We start from the raw sequence: 18,726 nt of genomic DNA on the forward strand, positions 1-18,726 counted from the left end.
TAATAAGGTAAATTCAGGGATTAAAAAAAATGGAGGGGTTGGGGACACGCGCGAGCTCAGCGTAAGGTCGTAATAAAAATTGAAGAGCTGACAGCTTTGAGTCCACGAAGTGTCCTTTTCACTTTTTTTGGTCAAAACAACAAACGCCATTAAAACACTATTATTCATTAAATATTAATATTAATAACTCTTTTTTTTTAATTTTTAATTTTTAATTTTTTTGCCCTTGCTATGGCTGTGTGTTTCAAATCTCCGTTTCATCCCGCTCACATTCCCATTCTTACTTTACTCATCCACACTACTACTGTCTTTTTCGATCTTCATCTCGAGCTCCAATGGAGGTCTTGGAGCTTGGAAGATAGATTCAGGTTTTGTTTCTTGTTTGCATCTTTTTCATTTCGGGGATTGTTTGGTCGTCGCTGTGGATTAGGGCGGATTGGAGTTGCTGTTCTTGAAGATTTTTCGGGATGGGTTTGATTGATGCCTTGGAATGATGGGTTTTCTGGGGGATTTTTAGCTCCGTTTCTTGAGGATTTCTGGAATTTTTGGAGAAACATGTGGAATTTCGGTTTGAATTATTTCTTAAGTGATTGTGTAATAAGGAAATGGATAATCTAATAATCTGGACTTAATGCAAGAATGTGAATTACACTTTGAAATTGTTTGTGGAAGCAAGACATTTTGTAGATCCTTTGATTTTGCCGCTTGTTTCTTCTACATTCTTGGAGACCAAGCACCTTGGTTACTCTTTATCTCCAATTTTTCTTCACAATTTTCTAATCTTAAGATTTTTCAACGGATTTTCAAAGATTGGTCACTGCATTGTCAATGAGTATGGTGGATGTGTTCCTTGAGGTAGTAAATTTGGAGAAAATTTTCATATTACGTCCTTCTTTCCAGATTTGTTACCTGTTGCCATTTCAAAAATTACAAGATCATTGAAGCTCATTGGTCTTTTAGATTGGTTAAACTAGCGTCTTTTACTTTGAATTTCCTGTTGTTCTGTCAATCTTTATCATTCCTTCAGAAATGGCCTTGGTTTATCACTATATGTGGTGAATCTCATGGCTCTAATCTATTGTCCTGTTATCCAGTGCTGTTCCAATGTGATCTTAATCGGGGCTTCTGAGTAATGCTACATTTCTGATGGTTCTGCCATATGTGAAAAGCGTGCACTATGCACTATTTTTTTTCTTTAATCGAACAGTCCTCTTGAAAATTGCACTCTGTAATCTATGGACCCGTCATCTAGTGCTTTTTTGTTAGAATTTTAAACATTCAAGGGTAGTTATACCATGTAAGACCCTTTTGAATTTTGTTTAAACGAAAGTATCTCGAAAGCTTGAAGATAAACAGAAATGGTGTTAATATCACTATTTGAGAGCTATTCATTTTATCTCAGGTTTTACTCTGATGCATTTGGGTGATTTAATCTTCTTTGAGACCTCCAAATATGAGAAAAGAAGAAAATCACATCAGGGTTAATATTGGAGAATTCCCTGGTAGAATTACGCGTGCTCGGGCTGCTGCATTTAGTGCATCAGCACAGCTGCCTCCAAGAGTACCTGCGCAACAACAAGAGAAGCGGGTTGCACAAGCTAATCGGAAAAGAGCTGCTTCAGAAGAAAAGAGCTGCCATTCTATTGATAAATCATTACGACCATATAAACGGAGGGCCGTGCTTCAGGATGTCAGCAATGTATCCTGTGAACCTTCATACTCGGAATGTTTTGATGCAGCTAAAGTTCAGGTTAACGAGTTTTCTTCTCCATAAGATTTTATTCTGGATATCTGTGAGCCTTAACTGTATTGTCTTGGGGCTAATAAAGTTTCTTTGAATTTCTTTCCGATGTATTTCGGGCCAATTTAACAATTGCCTTGTGCATTTGCACGGCCATTCGTATATGAGGTTTTACTTGCTTTGAGGACATAATTATGCAGCTTTGTTGTACTTGGACTTACCTTTTTCTTTAACAGGCCAATTGTAGTAAGCCGACAATCAGAAACCGTTTCAAGAAGTCCAAAGGAGCTTCATCAGTTTGTGTGGCTAACTCCAAGGTTCCTCTTGACCGTAGAACCGAAGGAGCCTCATCAGTTGGTGTGGTTTACTCCAAGGTCCCTCTTGACCTTAGAACAGAAGATGTACAAGAAAATGTCAAATCAAAAGCTAAGTTGAAAGTTGAACATTCAAGTAATTCTGAAGACCATGGGACACATCATCGGGTAGGCGGTGGTATAAAGGAAGAGGTTACAAGTTATCTTCGGGATGATAATTCGAGATCTCTAAGTCCTTTAGAGTCTCAGAATTTTCAAAATAAAGGTAATTATTTTTAACTCTTTGTTCTCTAAACTTTAACAGACAAATAACTCCCTGAAGAAGCAGGAATACAGCTAATTCAGCTTTCTATTTTATGTGTTAGACTCTTTTCTAGACACATTATCCCTATATCCTTATTTATATATATAACCTAGATTCATTTCACTAGATACAGAGCGCTGTAAGCCGACGAAAGCCGTAATTCTACAACTTATTCGTTAACTACGAAAGGAAAATAATTAGTATGGTTTGCTTAAGGCCATTCTGTTAAACAAAGTTGGTTTTACTCTTCAAAAACCATGATAGTTAACCTGCTTTAGAAGCCATGTTTGGAGCACGAATTTGATGAAGTCTCTATTGGGAATACAAATAAGAAACTTGCTGTTTGAGTTTTCAGGAGACATCTGAAACAACATTTGAATCAATAGTTGACTTTTAGAGTTTTCTTCTTTATGATAAGATAAATAAATCACATTGAAGTTCTTACATTCAAGTATGAATAATGTATCTCCAAACATATAAAACTGCTAACGACATATATGTTGGAAATGGAAACATCAGAGAAAGTGTTGCCTCTGGGGACAAGAAGCAACCTGGACGTTATGGACATCGATTGTAATGACAAAGATGCTCAACTGTGCACTGTCTATGCCCATGAGATCTACAACAATTTACGTGTTGCTGAGGTATGTGATGTTGATTCTGTTTTTTCTATCTACTTTCTGTTTCTCTCTTTCGTATGGCATTTTTGCTCATGGTCGGTGGGAATTTCAGGAAGAACAAAAAGGATCTTGCACCTATTGCATTGACAGTAAGCAATACTTTTTCAGCATAAACGTGATCATATTGACCATAAGAGGCTTTCATAAGTTGGGATTCAAATAAGAAGTGCTAACATCAACAATTTAGTCTTGCATTTTTCTCTGTCCGATCGTTTCGGGTTTATGTGTTCTAAGAAAGGTCTTAATTATAAGGATGTTATTTCTTATCCTTAGCAATTTCAACATTATGCGATTTAAAAACAGTACCAAGTAGTCCCCTGATGGGTGCAAGCGATCAAAATGACCCTAAAATTATAAAGCTACATGTGTTGAACTGTTTGAAGATGTCATGTTTCCTCCCGTGGAATGAAGCATTAAGATTCCCCAATTGCTATTCTTCAACTCAGCTAATTGACCTTGCATTTAGTTTAAGCAGTCTGTTTGCAATGACAAACAAAATATTTTGTTCTGGGTTCTGATTCAATCAACTCATAACCTTTGTGCTAGGATGATGTGATCATTGTTTTTGTGCCTTCAGGATATGAAAGTTTTTATTACAAAAAAACTGAATGTACTTGGAATGAATTATTGTCTTCACAACTGATTGTGTTTTCCTCTCCATAGCTAACCAGAAGGCCACGTCCAGATTTCATGGAAACAGTGCAAACAGATATTACCCAAAGCATGCGGGGTATATTGGTTGATTGGCTTGTAGAGGTTAGTATTGCTTCATTAAGCCTTTTCTTAATCCTCTCTTTCTTTCTTTCATTATATTTCTGTTATCTCCAAGTTCTTCCAAATTTCTTAAATTTTACTGAACGTATACCTCGAAAGATCGAAAGTTCCAATGAGATTTCATCTCGAAGAAGCACAATTAAAATGGTTGATCCAAAATTCTTGATTTCAGGTATCGGAGGAATACAAGTTAGTACCAGACACTCTCTACTTAACTGTATTTTTCGTCGATTGGTTTCTCTCCCAAAATTACATCGAGAGACAAAAGCTTCAACTGTTGGGTATCACTTGCATGTTAATTGCTTCGTAAGTTTCTCAGATCTAGAGCATATTGTCGATGTACTTCATCCAAAAGTTTAAATTGTGTTCTAAGCTGAGTGATAGACTCTTTCTATCTACCACTTTTGATGATGTGATGTGAGCTAATTTATTATTCACATACGAAGTGTCTTGCACATATCGTTTAATATGAGAACTCAAAGCTCATACCAAAAGATTAGTTTAGCTCTATTAATTTGAATATGAAGGAAGTAACAACGGTGGTCCTTGTGTCCAACAGGAAGTACGAAGAAATTTGTTCCCCACGCGTTGAAGACTTTTGTTTCATCACTGACAGCACCTACACAAAAGAGGAGGTATGACATATTTTCCATACAAGATTGTGGGTCGTGTATTGGATTAATTGATGTTAATCATTTGCTTGATGAATGGTCAAATGGTTGATTCCAGGAGAAAAGAAAGGGCAATAATGAAAAGAGTGAAATGGGAAGGAAACAATATTATTTTTTAACATGATAAGTAGTACAGGATGTTTACTGCTCTTTGGAAGAGAAACATATCAGATATAAAATGATTTGTTAGCGTGGTCTGCCTTAAAATAGTGAACAAATTCTAGATTGAACTTACCTAGTCCTGTAGGCACGTTCCACCAGATTATTATTTTACGTTTGTTGAATTGAACTTAACAGCAGTAGATGGTTAGATATATTGTAATGCCCAAGCCCACCGCTAACCAATATTGTCCTCTTTGGACTTTCACTCAAGGTTTTTAAAATGCGTATGCTAGGGAGAAGTTTCCCTTTTGGGGCCTTGCGTCCTCACTGGCACTCGCTCCCTTCTTCAATCGATGTGAGACCCTCCAATCCACCTCCCACATGGCCCAGCGTCCTTGCTGGCTGGCCTTGTGTCCACCCCCCTTCAGGGCTCAGCCTACTTGCTGACACATTGCTCGGTGTCTGGCTTTGATACCAACTGTAACAGCCCAGGCCCACTGCTAGCAGATATTGTCCTCTTTGGGCTCTAACTTTCGGGCTTCCCCTCAAAGTTTTTAAACTCCGTCTGCTAGGGAGAGGTTTCCACATCATTATAATGAATGTTTTGTTCTCCTACTCAACCAATGTGGGATCTCTCAAGAGCTCATCGTTTTCCTCTAAACATCTGATTAGGGCCAGATTTGGACTGTTTAAGAGTTAGGAGTGTGCCTACAATACAATAGTAGGTTTCTCCTTTTGTTCACTGCTATTTAAAAGCTTCTTTGGTGACTTTTCTTTAGGTTTTGAATATGGAAGGTCAGATATTGAAGCATATGGGCTTTCAACTTTCTGCACCAACTGTAAAATCTTTCCTCAGGTAAGTTTGCTGTGCCAAGCTGCACAAGCATGGCAGTGCATATATGAATTCGTGTTTATATAGGTACAGTGTTCTTATTTACGCATGTTTCTAAATTTCAGGAGATACGTTCGTGCTGCACAAACGACTTTCAAGGTAATAATGAGGTCGTTGTAATGCATTGCTTGATAGTTTTAAGAGCTTCCTTTCCTTCTCTAGATAGGCAAAGCTTGTGTTTCTTGACTTTCATTGATTTGCAGACCCCTAGTCTTGAACTCGAGTGCCTTGCCAACTATCTAGCCGAATTAACACTGGTCGACTACGGTTTCTTGAATTTTCTTCCCTCGGTCATAGCTGCATCAGCTGTATTTCTTTCCAAATGGTCGTTGGATCAGTCGAGTCACCCATGGGTATGCATTTTCCCTTCGCTTAGTCCTAAAATGCTTACTAGGTTTGCTAATCTCATTCTCTTTCTGACAGAATTCAACCCTGGAATACTATACCTCATATAAAGCATCAGATCTGAAACCAACTGTTCTTGCTTTACAAGATTTACAGTTGAACACCAATGGTTGTCCTCTCAGTTCGATTCGCGTCAAGTATCGACAAGAAAAGGTAAACGAGTATTAGAATAAGTTTATGAGAAATCAGATGTCGTTACTTGGATACGCCGTGTTTTCTCACGAACGGTTGTCTTAATAACAGTTCAAAGCCGTCGCAACTTTGTCGTCTCCGAAATTACTTGATACGCTATTCTGAACCGTGTGTTAGACGAAGGCCAACCATCCACAATTTGCCAACAGTTACATATATACTTGATATAGAAGTTAGAGATTCTCCCAGGAGTAGATACTTTTTTTGCCATTAACTCAACATGTTTAAGCCGATGTCTAATGTTTATCCTTACCCTTTCCCTATTAACATTCTTTCTCTTAACATTTTTTTGAAGCTTCTGTTTATAGTTCTGTGACTTTGGTCATGTTCCTCCCCGATTGATGTCGTGGCGGGCGGAGATTGGCTGTTGAATGTACATTGAGAGAAGGAAGCTTTGTCTGTAAGACCATGTAGAATTGGCTTGCCACCCAAGATTTCTTTTATGTATTTACTGCTAATCTTGTACTTTGATTCACTTTGCCAAAGTTTGGTACACCTGTTTTGAGACTGGAAAATTCTTAATGAATTGTTTTACCAGACTTTGCCACTTATGTCTTGATTCTCCCTATATGCATAGTTTGGTAAGCTCTGCTTCTGCTACTCAGTTTCTTGAGGCATTTTAATTCTTGCTATGTAAGTGAAAGTTTCGATGTAGGGTTGATCAATGCAATGAGACAGACAGAGTACCACTGCTTTTTTTGATCTCTCAGACACTGACAAAGAACAAGAACAAGAGAGAGAAAGTGTCTTTTTGTCTCTGTCATCCAAGAACTCAGTATGAACAGAAAGTTAGCATACCAGGCAATAAAAATGGAGTAAAACAATTCTTCTGAGTTCAAATTACACCACAATTAAGCATAGTAGTAGAGTTAGAGGTTGTTATGTTTGGTTAGACGAGGTGCATGCAAGTTAACCCAAACGCTCGTGGGTTGAATGGGTATCGGGATCTGGTTCAAAGGATCGGTAGAGGAAGGTTGCCATGTTGGTGAAGAAAAATGGACTTATTCTTAAATAGAACTTGCATTAGTCGAGATGATGATGATGATGTGACAGCTTAACATAATAATAATAATATATATTTTAAAATTTTATTTTTTTAGGGAATTCAAAATAATAATTTAAATTCAGTGTATTAAATAGGAAAATATTAAATTAAACTTTTATAAAAAGCTGGCAAGTGGACAGGCTATGAGTAGATGGGCCGATTGTCGGCCCAACTCTTAACTTCAAATTCTAGTGGGCCCATCTGGCCCAACTTTTAACCAAATTTTTAATGGGCGGCTCTACAATCGTAAGGGTTCTAACCAAAGGTTAATATGGACCTTTTGTTGGCAATAAGAAGCCCAAGGGTATTTCGGTAGTTTTATCTTCTTCTCCGATTTCTCATTCCTTGGACTCTGAAAGCTTATACATCTCTGTCACCGTTCGCTTCATCGACTTGTTAGAGAGAGAGAGAGAGAGAGAGAGAGAGGAACACTGAAGCTCTCTTTCTTCTTCATTTGCATGACTTGAAGATTTTGTTTAGGAGTTGCCAGCTAGAGAGAGAGAGATGGGGAGCAATACACTGGTGGGATTTCAGGACCATCTGAAATTAGCGAGGGAATATGCTCTTGAAGGCCTGTATGATACTTCGGTAATCTTCTTTGATGGCGTTATTGCTCAGATCAACAAGTAATCTCTCTTTCCCTCTCTGCCTTTAACCAATTTCCTCTCTAGAACTTCAAATTTCTAGTTACCGGATTTTCGATCTTTTCTCATATTTCAATCTGTTTACCGCTTTGAATTCGATTCATCTTGCCTTCTTCATACCGTTTCAATCTCTCCTCTTATCTTTTATAGTCAGATTGTTGTGATTTTTACTTTTTTGGGTCTGCTACGAGTAATTTGAACGAAATGTGTGGTCAAATAAAAGAAAAATATTCATTGTTTTGTTATTGTGCGGATGTACTGAATAATGTAGAGGTGGCTATTCAGTCTTTTTTTTTCTTTAGCATTGGAATGCCGAACGTATTTCAACTTTAAAGTTTGAAGAAAATATGGTATCGTTTCTTCCTATTTTAGGTAATCGAAAATCCGTAAACAATGGTCCAAAATTCCCTGCGTTGGCTTGTTCTAAATTAATTTAAATTTATTGTTGAGATTGGAGAGCGGCGGAATGAGATACGATGAATCATGATGTCTTGGTAAGAGCATAACTTGTGGAAGTGGATCATATTTTGGTTTGTTGGTTAGTGATCATACAATGCCCTGTACACTGCCACCAATTTAGTTTCTAGTTTCCGTGAAGGATGCATAAGCAAAAGGGATAAAACAAAAGTGATGATTGATACTGCTCCTGCGCTGGGGAGATAAAATTCTGCAGAATCTCTCGTTTTTTTTTTTTTGATGTTTTTAGGTATGGTTTTCTTCGGTATGGTTCTCACTGAAGTTTACTGATCTATCAATTTTAGGCATCTTAGTTCAGTAGATGACCCTTTAATGCGTGCAAAATGGATGAATGTGAAAAAATCCCTTACTGAGGAAATAGAAGTTGTGAAGCAGTTAGATACAGAGAGAAAAGCTTTTAAGGAAATACCCATGGGTCGACGTGCAGCTTCTCCTCCAATTCATGCTAAGTCATCATTTGTTTTTCAACCGTTGGACGAGTATCCAACTTCTTCAGCTCCTTCCATGGACGATCCTGATGTCTGGAGGCCGCCAAGTAGGGACTCTGCAAGTAGAAGGCCTGCAAGGGCTGGTCAAGTCGGTACGAGGAAGTCACCACAGGATGGGGCTTGGGCTCGTGGTTCCACCAGACCAAATACTACTACTCGTGGTGCAAAGTCTGGTGGTCCAAGTCGTGTTAACTCTGGTGCCCGTGCGGCGACTACTGGAAAGAAAGGCTCTAGTACTACTGGTAAATCTAGCAAGACGGATTCTGCAGTAAGTTTTGTGAGCCCAAATTTACTTCTCTGTTCCTTTTTCCTCCATTAAAAACTTGGAACATCTGCATGTGTGGATCTCTTCTTTTGTTGCATGAGACATATGATCCAGCCTTCTTTTGAGTTCATTGCTCGTATGTTCCAATTCGTATGGGCCTTTGCTTAGGGGCTTTTGGTGGTGAGCTATGCATTTGAAATTCCGTACCTTTGTGATGTTTTACCCTCCTCTTGTACGTAAAAGTTATGGAGTTTAAGCCATTTATGGTGTTTTAATTCTTGTACGATTTGTTTTCTCACATTCATTAGATTTTGGACTAGTTTGGGCGTTGTTTTAAAATAGTTTTTTTTTTTTCAGAATAATATTTCAGAGGAAACATATGCACATAACCATTTCTTATTTCATATGACTTGATTTTTTTGAAAAAAATGAAGTTATTCTNCCCCCAAAAGTCATGGGTTTGTGATAACCTTTGCAAGACATCGGAACAGTTTTGTAAACAAAAATTGAGAACTGTTTTAAGAATAGGTTGCTGTTGAAGCCCTTAATATCATTTTTTTCTTCATTCATTATTTCCCACCACCGTTAGTTCAATTAATTTCATGAATTATTGATTTATTATGAATACTATCTTAAGTTTGTACAGTGTATCGTGCATATAAACTAATGAATGATATTGTTAGAATGGTGACGATGAGGGAAATTCTAAGAAGGGACAGTATGAGGGACCTGATCCTGATCTAGCTGCTATGCTCGAAAGAGATGTGTTGGAAACTAGTCCAGGAGTGAGATGGGATGATGTTGCTGGCCTCAGTGAAGCAAAAAGACTTCTGGAGGAAGCTGTTGTTCTTCCCCTGTGGATGCCAGAATATTTTCAGGTATTCTTGAATTAGTTCACTAGAATTACCTTTGGGGCCACCTGATAAATTTGTAAACTAATAATACCAAACCAATCATCACTCTGTGCTGATATATTCGTCCCATGATGATTAATATGCTTGGTTATATCTGTACCTGAAGCTGATGTGTGCTTTCACCTTCAACGATTTAAATCAACAATCAATCTAGGGGTCTATTCAACCTGACCTTTAGGAGGGCCTATCTTGTTACTGCCAAATGATTGATAGAAAGATTGAAATTTTACAGAATTCAAACCTAAAGTTTCTTCTAGCTTTAGATTTTAGTCTGCCGAGTGCATTTGGTTGAGTTGATGTATTTGTATTCTGTTGTCCCCTGCTGGCCATAGTGTGCTTATTACCTGTGTCCATGTGTCACACATATAATCTTGCTGTTTTTTCCTTGCAGGGAATAAGGAGACCATGGAAAGGAGTCCTAATGTTTGGCCCTCCTGGGACTGGGAAGACATTACTTGCGAAAGCTGTGGCAACCGAGTGTGGCACAACCTTTTTTAATGTTTCTTCTGCCACCTTGGCTTCAAAATGGCGTGGGGAGAGTGAGCGCATGGTCCGGTGCCTGTTTGAACTTGCAAGATCTCATGCACCAAGTACTATCTTCATTGACGAAATTGACTCCCTATGTAATGCTCGTGGGTAAGATTCTTCTCGTGATTAGAGTTGGAGATGATTTTTGGTGTCTTTTCTATTGGAGATTTTTGCTTTAGTTTTACTCCTGTCTCCCTCCGACCTAATTTTTGTGAAGAAAAATAAATGCATCTATGTGTTTTCTTTAGGGCTTCTGGTGAGCACGAATCATCCAGAAGAGTGAAGTCAGAACTTTTAGTTCAGGTAGATGGTGTAAACAATAGTTCCTCCAGTGAAGACCGTAAGATAGTGATGGTTTTGGCTGCAACAAACTTCCCGTGGGACATTGATGAGGCACTTAGGTTGGTCCTTTTAATATGTCTTCTTATACTAAATATTTTGAAGTAATTTTTATTCTCTATGTGGTAGATGTACTGGTGTTGAAGTTACTCTTATCTGGGGGTTACTGGGTAATTTCTTCTTTTAATTGCTCCTACTATTTCAGGAGGAGGCTTGAAAAGCGTATTTATATTCCTCTTCCTAATTTTGAGAGCAGAAAGGAGCTTATCAGGATAAATCTAAAAACTGTTGAGGTAAACCAAGTGCTATTCGATAAGTATCAGAACACTATTGGACTGATTGTACTTGTATAATTATGCATGTAAATCCATTTCTCCTTTGAAATTCTGAGATGCTTAGTTCCAGAACGAATTGTCTCAATTTGGTTTGTTTTGTTTGTTCTCTCCTGTTTTTTTTTTTTGGATTATTTATCATTGTTTGGGAAGAAATCTTTATTTCGTAGTCAATGAGAAAAATATTTATCTCATAAGTTCAAATGGTTGCTGATTTGCATAAACTTACTTGATGCAAATGTATTATGGTTATCCATACCAGGTGGCTCCTGATGTGGATATCGATGATGTTGCTCGCCGGACAGAAGGATATAGTGGGGATGATCTAACAAATGTCTGCAGAGATGCTTCCTTGAATGGAATGAGACGTAAAATAGCTGGAAAAACTCGCGATGAGATTAAGAATATGGCCAAGGATGATATTTCAAAGGACCCTGTTGCCATGTGCGACTTTGAAGAAGCATTGAAGAAGGTACAGCGAAGTGTTTCTGCTGCTGACATCGAACGGCATGAGAAGTGGTATTCAGAATTTGGGTCTGCATAAATTTCACGCTATGATGAAGATAGTAATGGATTCACCACTTTCCATTCTGCAGAGTGATTTGTTTTTTTTTAATTTTGTTTTCTGATAATCATTGTGTTGTCTCGGTGTGACTAATAGTAATCCAACTGCAGCCTTCTATACACTTGTAATCCCTTGCTTCCCTTAACCACTGATTCTGTGCAGCTTTATCATTTACGAAGAAGTTTTAAGTTTTCATTGACATTCAACAATGAATTGTATTATTTTAGATCTGTTAATGTTGCCATCAATTCACGCCATGAAATTAGTTTTGAAGGGTTATCTTGAACTAGCATCGATTTATATAATACTTGTGTTTGCTGGTTTATGTATTTTTTTTTTTCCATACAATTTTAAATGTGGGTTTTCTCTATGTATCTAACTGGAGGTTGAGCATTATTCGTGACACCACCAATCCTGGTCTCTAATAGAAAAACCCGCTGCCAAAGATGTGTTGGGTGGGTGGTTAGGGTGGAGGGTGTTCATTCAGTTTTAAATAGTGGAATAGCTCCTCACAGTCTTTAGCAACAGAAACAATGGAGGAAGGGTTCAATCTCTGCATCCTCATCTCCATTTCTTTTCAATTCCTTCTTCCAACCAGTGGAATTCTGAACAAGTCAAATGAGCTGGTTTCATACTCAGCCCAAGGTATGAATGTAAAGTTCTGCTTTTAGCATTTGGTTTTGTTGTTCATTTCTTTGGGTTGGTTAGGTAGGTTTAATTCTATTTTAAATATTCTGATTTTATTTGCAGGTACCGCTGTGTGCTCAGTCATAAATTGTGGGCAAGGAGCTTGCAAGGCATCTCATGCTTCATTTCTTGGTTTCGATATGCGTGCAGTTCTGGTTGGAGGAAACTCCAAATTGGTCTCTTCACCTTCCCTTATTGTATTATTCCCAACTGTAAGAATCTCTCTCTCTCTCTCTGTCCCTATCTATCTAGACACGCACACATCTGCAAACCCACATGCATTCTACAGATTGTACCTTACAATAACGGATACATAATTAGGTAGTTAATATGCCTTCTTATTTTGATGCTTTTGACTTATCTTCATCTAGTTTAATTCTACTAATCAAAATTGCATAAAACAGAACTGTGCCTAGAATTTAGAAGTAAAAGATATGGAATTGGTCAATAGATTAAATCAACCGTGGGATTGATTTGTTGTATTTGGATATGAAAAATTGCAATGCAGTCTTGTAAACTCGTTAAACCAACTTGAATTTTGTTGGCTTTTACCTTTTACAAAGATATCTGCATCACTGAGAAAATAGGACACATGCCATACATCTATACTTCAGAAAGAATCACATTTTGTTTTAAAGAAATCAAGCTCATTTATTTCTGAATTACTTAATAGCATAGTGTACGATTATTCCTCGTCCATATATTTAGTTCATGAGCGTATGAGCGTGAAGAATCATTTGTGTCAGGAATGTACAAACTGTCTTTTCTGATCATGGGCGTTGTCCAGTTTCTCTGTATTAAAACAGAATATGAAGAACACAACAAAGATTGTGAATAATAAGATGAGCTGTAAAATAGAACAAATTATGGCAACATTACTTCTCTGCTGCGTGTACTTCTAATTGTACTGCTTTCAGACAAGTAGGTGAGAGGGGGAAAAAAATCGCCTTTATTGGAAATAGATAACTAAACTTAGATGAACTGTTACCGAACTTTCAGGCACTGCCGAATTCTAAAGTGGCAGCGGATCTCTACTTCAACCACCACTGCCACCAGCAACGGTGGTTCCTTTCCTTCATATACCATTGGGTTTCTCGAACTGTATGCTGCTTTCTAAATCACATGCAGAATTTTACTCTCTTGTTTATATTAAACTCTGTAAACCAATTAGAATTCCAGTTATGTTCTCTTGATCTCAGTAATATTGTCTTTGAAAGTGAAGAAAGAGCTTTCATTTTAAAGTTTCAGGTTGCCGGGTTGTTTGGGGTGGTAATGGAACCTGCGTGGCCGATTGAGCAGCTTTGTTCCTACACACTTGCCACTGCGGCAAAGGCTTCGGGAATCTATTGACCTGACATTCTTACCATGCTTTAAACACAGCAAGTACGAGAAAATTTTTAGGGTCATTACATATCGCTTGGATTTAGCCATATTACTATTATTCCAATTTTGGTTACTGGTAATTTGTATTGAGCCTCACCCAATTCAAGGATTCATTATCATAACAAGAGTCGTTTTTCGAGATGGTCTAACCATACCCAAACTAGTCTTGTTATGCATGAATGTTTTGAATTTCTTTTATAACATATGATTAATATATATGTATGTAGATGATTTGTTCTTACCGGAGGCTAAGTTGTAAGATTTATTAGACACTTTTTAAAGTTTATGAAACAAATAAATACAAATGTGTCGCATGAATCAGTATCATTCCATATGCTCATTCACTTTTGCTGGATATACTTGTTCTATTACTGAAGATAATAATTGTACAAAGAATTTTGATCTTAATACTAAGACATAACATTATGATTTAGGATCGGCCCACAAACTGAAATGCTCATGGAATTTCCCTTCCTTTGCCATGCAAGTAATTGCTGTGACCAACCTAACATGGCTCTGAAAGATGCTTACAATCATGGGCATGACACCAATATTTTGGTTACATTTCCAATAGTTTCAGCATGTGGTAGACATTTTATATTAGGTTATTTTGTTACATTAACTTGTTATACTATATATATGTACAACTAATATCTTTTTAACGTGATTCATTGATATCAATAATAATATTTCCCTAATCTTTTCAAAATTTTAATTTCATCCCTTACAAACAAGCTAGCAAACAAGACTATTTGATCATTTTGATGGTCGAGAGCTGGTTGAAGAACATATTATAGTGAATTGTCTAAGTGCTCTCCTTTCTTGGCTTTGTCTCGTAGTCGAGATCATAATCATTCAATTCCGCCCCTACTCTTCTAAAAAATGGCAGGCTAGTGCCTACTCCTTTCTTCTCCTTTATCGTCGTTGGTCCTTTTGACATCACATTCTCAGTTATCTTTAGTCTGGTAGGAAAGAAACTTGTAGCTGTGACTAGTTTTGCTATGAAGCTACGTGTTATATTTACACGCTATTAAGCACAAACTCTCTCTGTTTCGAAAGTGAGATCACCGCTAACTTGAAGAAAAGGACAACGATTTTACATTACATACATCTTATTAATGATTTGATACAGATTTGAAGTCTCATTGCAGCGGTTACCAAAAGACCCTTGGACTTAGCATTGGGCTAAAAAAAGGCCATCTTCTTGTGGCCTACACGGACTGGCTCACAAGGTTAAGCTCAGCCCATTTACAAAGGGACTTGGGCAAAAGAGAGGAGGAAGAAGAAGAAGAAGAAGAAGAAGAAGAAGAAGAGCCATACATTAGTTAAGTGGATAGAGAGTTGGAAGAATTTTCTGACATTTGATTCATGTGATTTAGTGTCATGTCATGTTGGTTCTAATTGCTCTCAATCTTTTTGGTGATAATATTATTCAGAAAGAAGACAAATGCATGTGCCCAAAGAAGATCCATATCCTCGTGGAAGGTGATGTTTAGAGCCAGAGCCAAATCCAAAGCCAAAGACAAAACTAAACGTTAGCTTTTTTTCTCCAATTTAACGTTTTGTTTCTTTTTCCCATTGTCTTATTTACAAAAACCAAAACTATACAACTTGCTTTTGTGATCTTGGGGGTCTGGATTCCATGGCCTCAACTCCATTGCATGTGCCTCTCATAACCAAACTACAACTTTTCTCTCTCCCAAACACTTTCTAAATTGGTGTCTATTTGATCTTTGAACTTCAAGGGGCGTCTGATTTAGACACAAAATTGAAGGGAATTTAGTAGGGTGATTATTTTTTGTGTTGCATGAAGCAGCTTGATTGTTCATCCCAGTGGTTACACAGAAAAGTTTAGTGTGTATGGGTATGGGTGCTCATAAATGGACACACCATCAGAGGAATAATCAGACAAGTTGAGGGTCGCACCACAATTATATATTTATTTCTTCATACTTTACCTCTCTCTTGGTCTTCTCGAGGAAACAGAAAAAGGGTTTAGATCTATATGAAAAGTTTCATTCATTTTGATTCCATGCCATGAAATAACAACAAAAACCTTCTTGTACAAGAATAAATCAACCTCACACTTCTTTGTCTCTTTAAAAATCTCTTATTTTCATACCATTTCCTTGTTGGGGTTTTCAAAACCCTTTTCTAAGTTTTGAATTTTGAATTTGGATTTTAATAGAGGCTAATCTAAATCTTTTGAGTAGGAATCCATTTTCTGAAAGATTCTGATTTTGGTAGGTCTCGACATCTGTTTGTCGTGATAATTTACGTACACTTATTAGAATTTTTAGTGATATATATATTTTTAAATGAGTTAACATTACTCCCTCCCTTGAATAATCCATTAGAACTATTTTCAAATTTATTTTCGAAGAATAAGATAGAAACTAAATTCATGTATTTTATCATAATTTTTAAAACCTTAATCATTACTCTATTATTGGGTAGAATCTTGGTGACCTATGTTTGGTCATGTTTACCTCGATTCTTTAATTGACAATTTCGATAATGTCATTTATATAATTTTTAAAATTTGATAATATATTAATTATATAATCTTTTTGTCCTTTTTAAGTATGGAAAAAGGAAGATTATTAGGGAATTATTTTTGGACTTATTTGTTTGGAATTATTTTCTCCTGTTCGTTCTCTGATGTGTTTTTTTTTTTTTTTACTCGAATGTGACAATAGTATATACGAAACGTAGGGTAAAGAATAATAAATAAATATAAGTGGCAGCTAGGTTTGCATCCATTAGAAAATGAGTGAATGATATTGTTGGAAAATAGGAATAATACAAAATGGTTAGCTTTATCTTGTAAAAGGACAGGACACATGCCAATCCACCTTGTCTTTCTCCTCTCCAAACTCTTTAAATCTCATTTACTAAGCTTTCAACTTCCTCTTTGTTTTTACCTTTGTCTACTTCCCCTTCTTTCCAAAACTCTTTCTTCATATATTTATAAAATCCATAACCTACAACAAATTATCTAACCCTTTCGTTACCCGATATTTAAATCACGTTCCTTTCTCGATACGAGGCCACGAGTCGACTAAAAAGATCAAAATTTATCTTAATTTTACGATTGAAACACGTTTATGAATCGAATAGTGACTTTAACACAGTAAGTCAAATGAGCGAAAATTTGAGTTTATTCATGATAAATGTTCGCATTCTTTTCTTTCTGACCGATACCTTAGCTCACTGCAAACACGGGTTAGATCGGGTCGGGTGGGTTTTGGTGGGATGAATTTGGAGGATGTGTGATAATGGAGATGAGGATTTTGTTTGTGTGGTATATATCTTGTAAGTGCGTGTGGTAAGAAAAAAAGACAATAAGGCAACTAAGCCACCTTCTTCATGCAAATGACCCATAATAAGCTAAGGATATAATGAGTTGGCTCCATTATCCTTAAACAAACAGACAAATAAGGGAACTAAGCCACCTTCCAAATCAACTACACCCCATCAAATCAAAACGACACCGTTTATTCTTCCTCCATTCTCGGTGAAGTTGCTAGTAGAGATGTCTACAGAGTGGGGTGGGGACGGGAAAGCCTTCCCCGTCCTCATCCTTGCCACCTATTTCGTTCACCATCTCTATGAAATTCTCTATTTATTTTTGCAGGAATCTGGGTGGGAATTTTCCACAAGAAATTTGCAGAGATCGAGTGCCCTACGTGTAATTTTCTCCGTTTATTATTCTTTTAAATTTACAATTAGAGTCTCAAAATTAATTAATTAATTTTTTTAATATAGCCAAAATTTTTATATATATTGTTTTTAATAGGTGTTGAAACATATTTATATTAAACGGAGCGGGGATGAAGCGAGACAGGGAATTGCACGGCGTAGGGACGAGGAATATAATCTTGTCCCCGACCCCATTTATCTAACTGGAAAAAAAAATGTTCCCTACTCTCTCCCTCCATCTAAACAGGGAATCCCCCTGTTCGGTGTGAGTCTCCATAGGTAAAATGAACATCTCTATACTAGAAACGAAACAATAAAAGGAGTGATAGCTAGTTTTTCTGCTTCTTTTTTTCTTTTTCGAAGTCGAAGATTTTTTAATCAATTAAACAATTGATTTGATAACAATTTTGTTTTAAGAAAAATTTATTATGGAGCGAGTATAATAATCAAAGGAACATTTGTGAATGAAAATGATTCGAAAAGAATTTATGATCAAACAAAAAAGAAACATTAATGATTATATATCATTGAACATTTATTATTTCAATTTTTAGGTTTTTTTTTAATTTTAATTCTTTAGATTCTCTCTCTTCCATAATGTGAGGATATACATGCAGTAGATTCTTTAAAGCCAGCTGACTGAATTCAATGAATGAATGAAAAAAAAAAAATCACTCACAGAGAGCGGATATTGTCTTTTTTGGATTTTTTCTTTTGGAAATGTTTTCCCACCTTTATCAAGAATGATTCGTTCTCTTCTCTAACAAATGTGAGATCTTACAATTCTTTTCTTCCACAGCTCAGCGTTTTCACTGGTACTCGTTTCTCTCTTCAACCAGTATGAGATGTTCTTTATGCGTGATCTTATTAACATGGGTTGTCTCTTGATTTCCTTGAGGGTTAGCCGAGAGCTGGAAAATAGAGAGACAAGAGAAAAAACAATCCCCTAGAGAAGAGCAAAATAAGTTGCCAATGATCATCCATCTACCTTGGCTGACAAACATTTGGAAGCTATCTAAGACTTGACTTGCCCTTTCAGTATACCCATCTACTATAATCCAAAATGAATAAAACCGTGAAATTCGTGACGTTCAAGAGACTCGAGGAGGAAAAGAAGAAAGAAAATGATGACGATGACGACGATGATGAAGAAGATAAAGAAAAAGAGCGTAATTGAACCCGATATAAGGTAAAGTTTTCTCGAATATTAAAATATTAATGTAAGGACACAAAATGGCCATCAAAGCCATGCTTCTACTTTTTGTCCTCATCTTTTCATTTC

General features: G+C 36.8%; 3 protein-coding genes across 5 annotated transcripts; all 3 read left to right on the forward strand.

Moving 5' to 3' along the window:
* Nucleotides 1–253: 253 nt before the first annotated feature.
* LOC111460767 (cyclin-A2-4-like) lies at nt 254–6,626 on the forward strand. Its single transcript, XM_023104049.1, has 12 exons — nt 254–368; nt 1,403–1,750; nt 1,978–2,320; nt 2,879–3,003; nt 3,703–3,795; nt 3,986–4,119; nt 4,373–4,448; nt 5,366–5,442; nt 5,544–5,577; nt 5,682–5,831; nt 5,902–6,036; nt 6,127–6,626. The coding sequence occupies exons 2-12, from the start codon at nt 1,454–1,456 to the stop codon at nt 6,178–6,180; spliced, it is 1,518 nt and encodes a 505-aa protein (XP_022959817.1). The 5' UTR covers nt 254–368; nt 1,403–1,453; the 3' UTR covers nt 6,181–6,626.
* Nucleotides 6,627–7,521: 895 nt separating this feature from the next.
* Nucleotides 7,522–11,945, forward strand: LOC111460766 (katanin p60 ATPase-containing subunit A1-like). 2 transcript variants are annotated; one of them, XM_023104048.1, is made up of 8 exons: nt 7,522–7,545; nt 7,625–7,746; nt 8,526–8,997; nt 9,678–9,872; nt 10,300–10,544; nt 10,685–10,837; nt 10,981–11,068; nt 11,370–11,945. In XM_023104048.1, exons 2-8 carry the CDS (start codon nt 7,625–7,627, stop codon nt 11,649–11,651), a joined length of 1,557 nt encoding a protein of 518 aa, XP_022959816.1. In that variant the 5' UTR covers nt 7,522–7,545; the 3' UTR covers nt 11,652–11,945. The 2 variants fall into 2 exon arrangements, with proteins under 2 accessions (XP_022959816.1, XP_022959815.1); XM_023104047.1 differs by having other exon boundaries at nt 7,526–7,546; nt 7,615–7,746.
* A 156-nt stretch (nt 11,946–12,101) lies between these two features.
* LOC111460770 lies at nt 12,102–15,365 on the forward strand. 2 transcript variants are annotated; one of them, XM_023104053.1, is made up of 6 exons: nt 12,102–12,317; nt 12,423–12,571; nt 13,359–13,460; nt 13,608–13,738; nt 14,177–14,300; nt 14,894–15,365. In XM_023104053.1, the coding sequence occupies exons 1-4, from the start codon at nt 12,206–12,208 to the stop codon at nt 13,707–13,709; spliced, it is 465 nt and encodes a 154-aa protein (XP_022959821.1). In that variant the 5' UTR covers nt 12,102–12,205; the 3' UTR covers nt 13,710–13,738; nt 14,177–14,300; nt 14,894–15,365. The 2 variants fall into 2 exon arrangements, with proteins under 2 accessions (XP_022959821.1, XP_022959820.1); XM_023104052.1 differs by lacking the exon at nt 14,894–15,365 and having other exon boundaries at nt 13,359–13,738; nt 14,177–14,383.
* The last annotated feature ends 3,361 nt before the right edge of the window (nt 15,366–18,726 follow it).

This window comes from Cucurbita moschata, unplaced genomic scaffold (assembly GCF_002738365.1).
Source record: "Cucurbita moschata cultivar Rifu unplaced genomic scaffold, Cmos_1.0 Cmo_Scf00024, whole genome shotgun sequence".
Taxonomy (NCBI): Eukaryota; Viridiplantae; Streptophyta; class Magnoliopsida; order Cucurbitales; family Cucurbitaceae; genus Cucurbita; species Cucurbita moschata.

Excerpts from the sequence above, each read along its gene's own strand:
- LOC111460767 (XM_023104049.1), top strand. The coding sequence starts at position 1,454 with ATGAGAAAAGAAGAAAATCACATCAGGGTTAATATTGGAGAATTCCCT. Across the intron at positions 4,120-4,372 it reads ACTTGCATGTTAATTGCTTC|GAAGTACGAAGAAATTTGTT; the intron begins GTAAGTTTCTCA and ends TGTGTCCAACAG. Across the intron at positions 4,449-5,365 it reads GCACCTACACAAAAGAGGAG|GTTTTGAATATGGAAGGTCA; the intron begins GTATGACATATT and ends ACTTTTCTTTAG.
- LOC111460766 (XM_023104048.1), top strand. The coding sequence starts at position 7,625 with ATGGGGAGCAATACACTGGTGGGATTTCAGGACCATCTGAAATTAGCG. Across the intron at positions 9,873-10,299 it reads GGATGCCAGAATATTTTCAG|GGAATAAGGAGACCATGGAA; the intron begins GTATTCTTGAAT and ends TTTTCCTTGCAG. Across the intron at positions 10,838-10,980 it reads GACATTGATGAGGCACTTAG|GAGGAGGCTTGAAAAGCGTA; the intron begins GTTGGTCCTTTT and ends CTACTATTTCAG.
- LOC111460770 (XM_023104052.1), top strand. The coding sequence starts at position 12,206 with ATGGAGGAAGGGTTCAATCTCTGCATCCTCATCTCCATTTCTTTTCAA. Across the intron at positions 12,318-12,422 it reads GGTTTCATACTCAGCCCAAG|GTACCGCTGTGTGCTCAGTC; the intron begins GTATGAATGTAA and ends TTTTATTTGCAG. Across the intron at positions 12,572-13,358 it reads TTATTGTATTATTCCCAACT|GCACTGCCGAATTCTAAAGT; the intron begins GTAAGAATCTCT and ends CCGAACTTTCAG.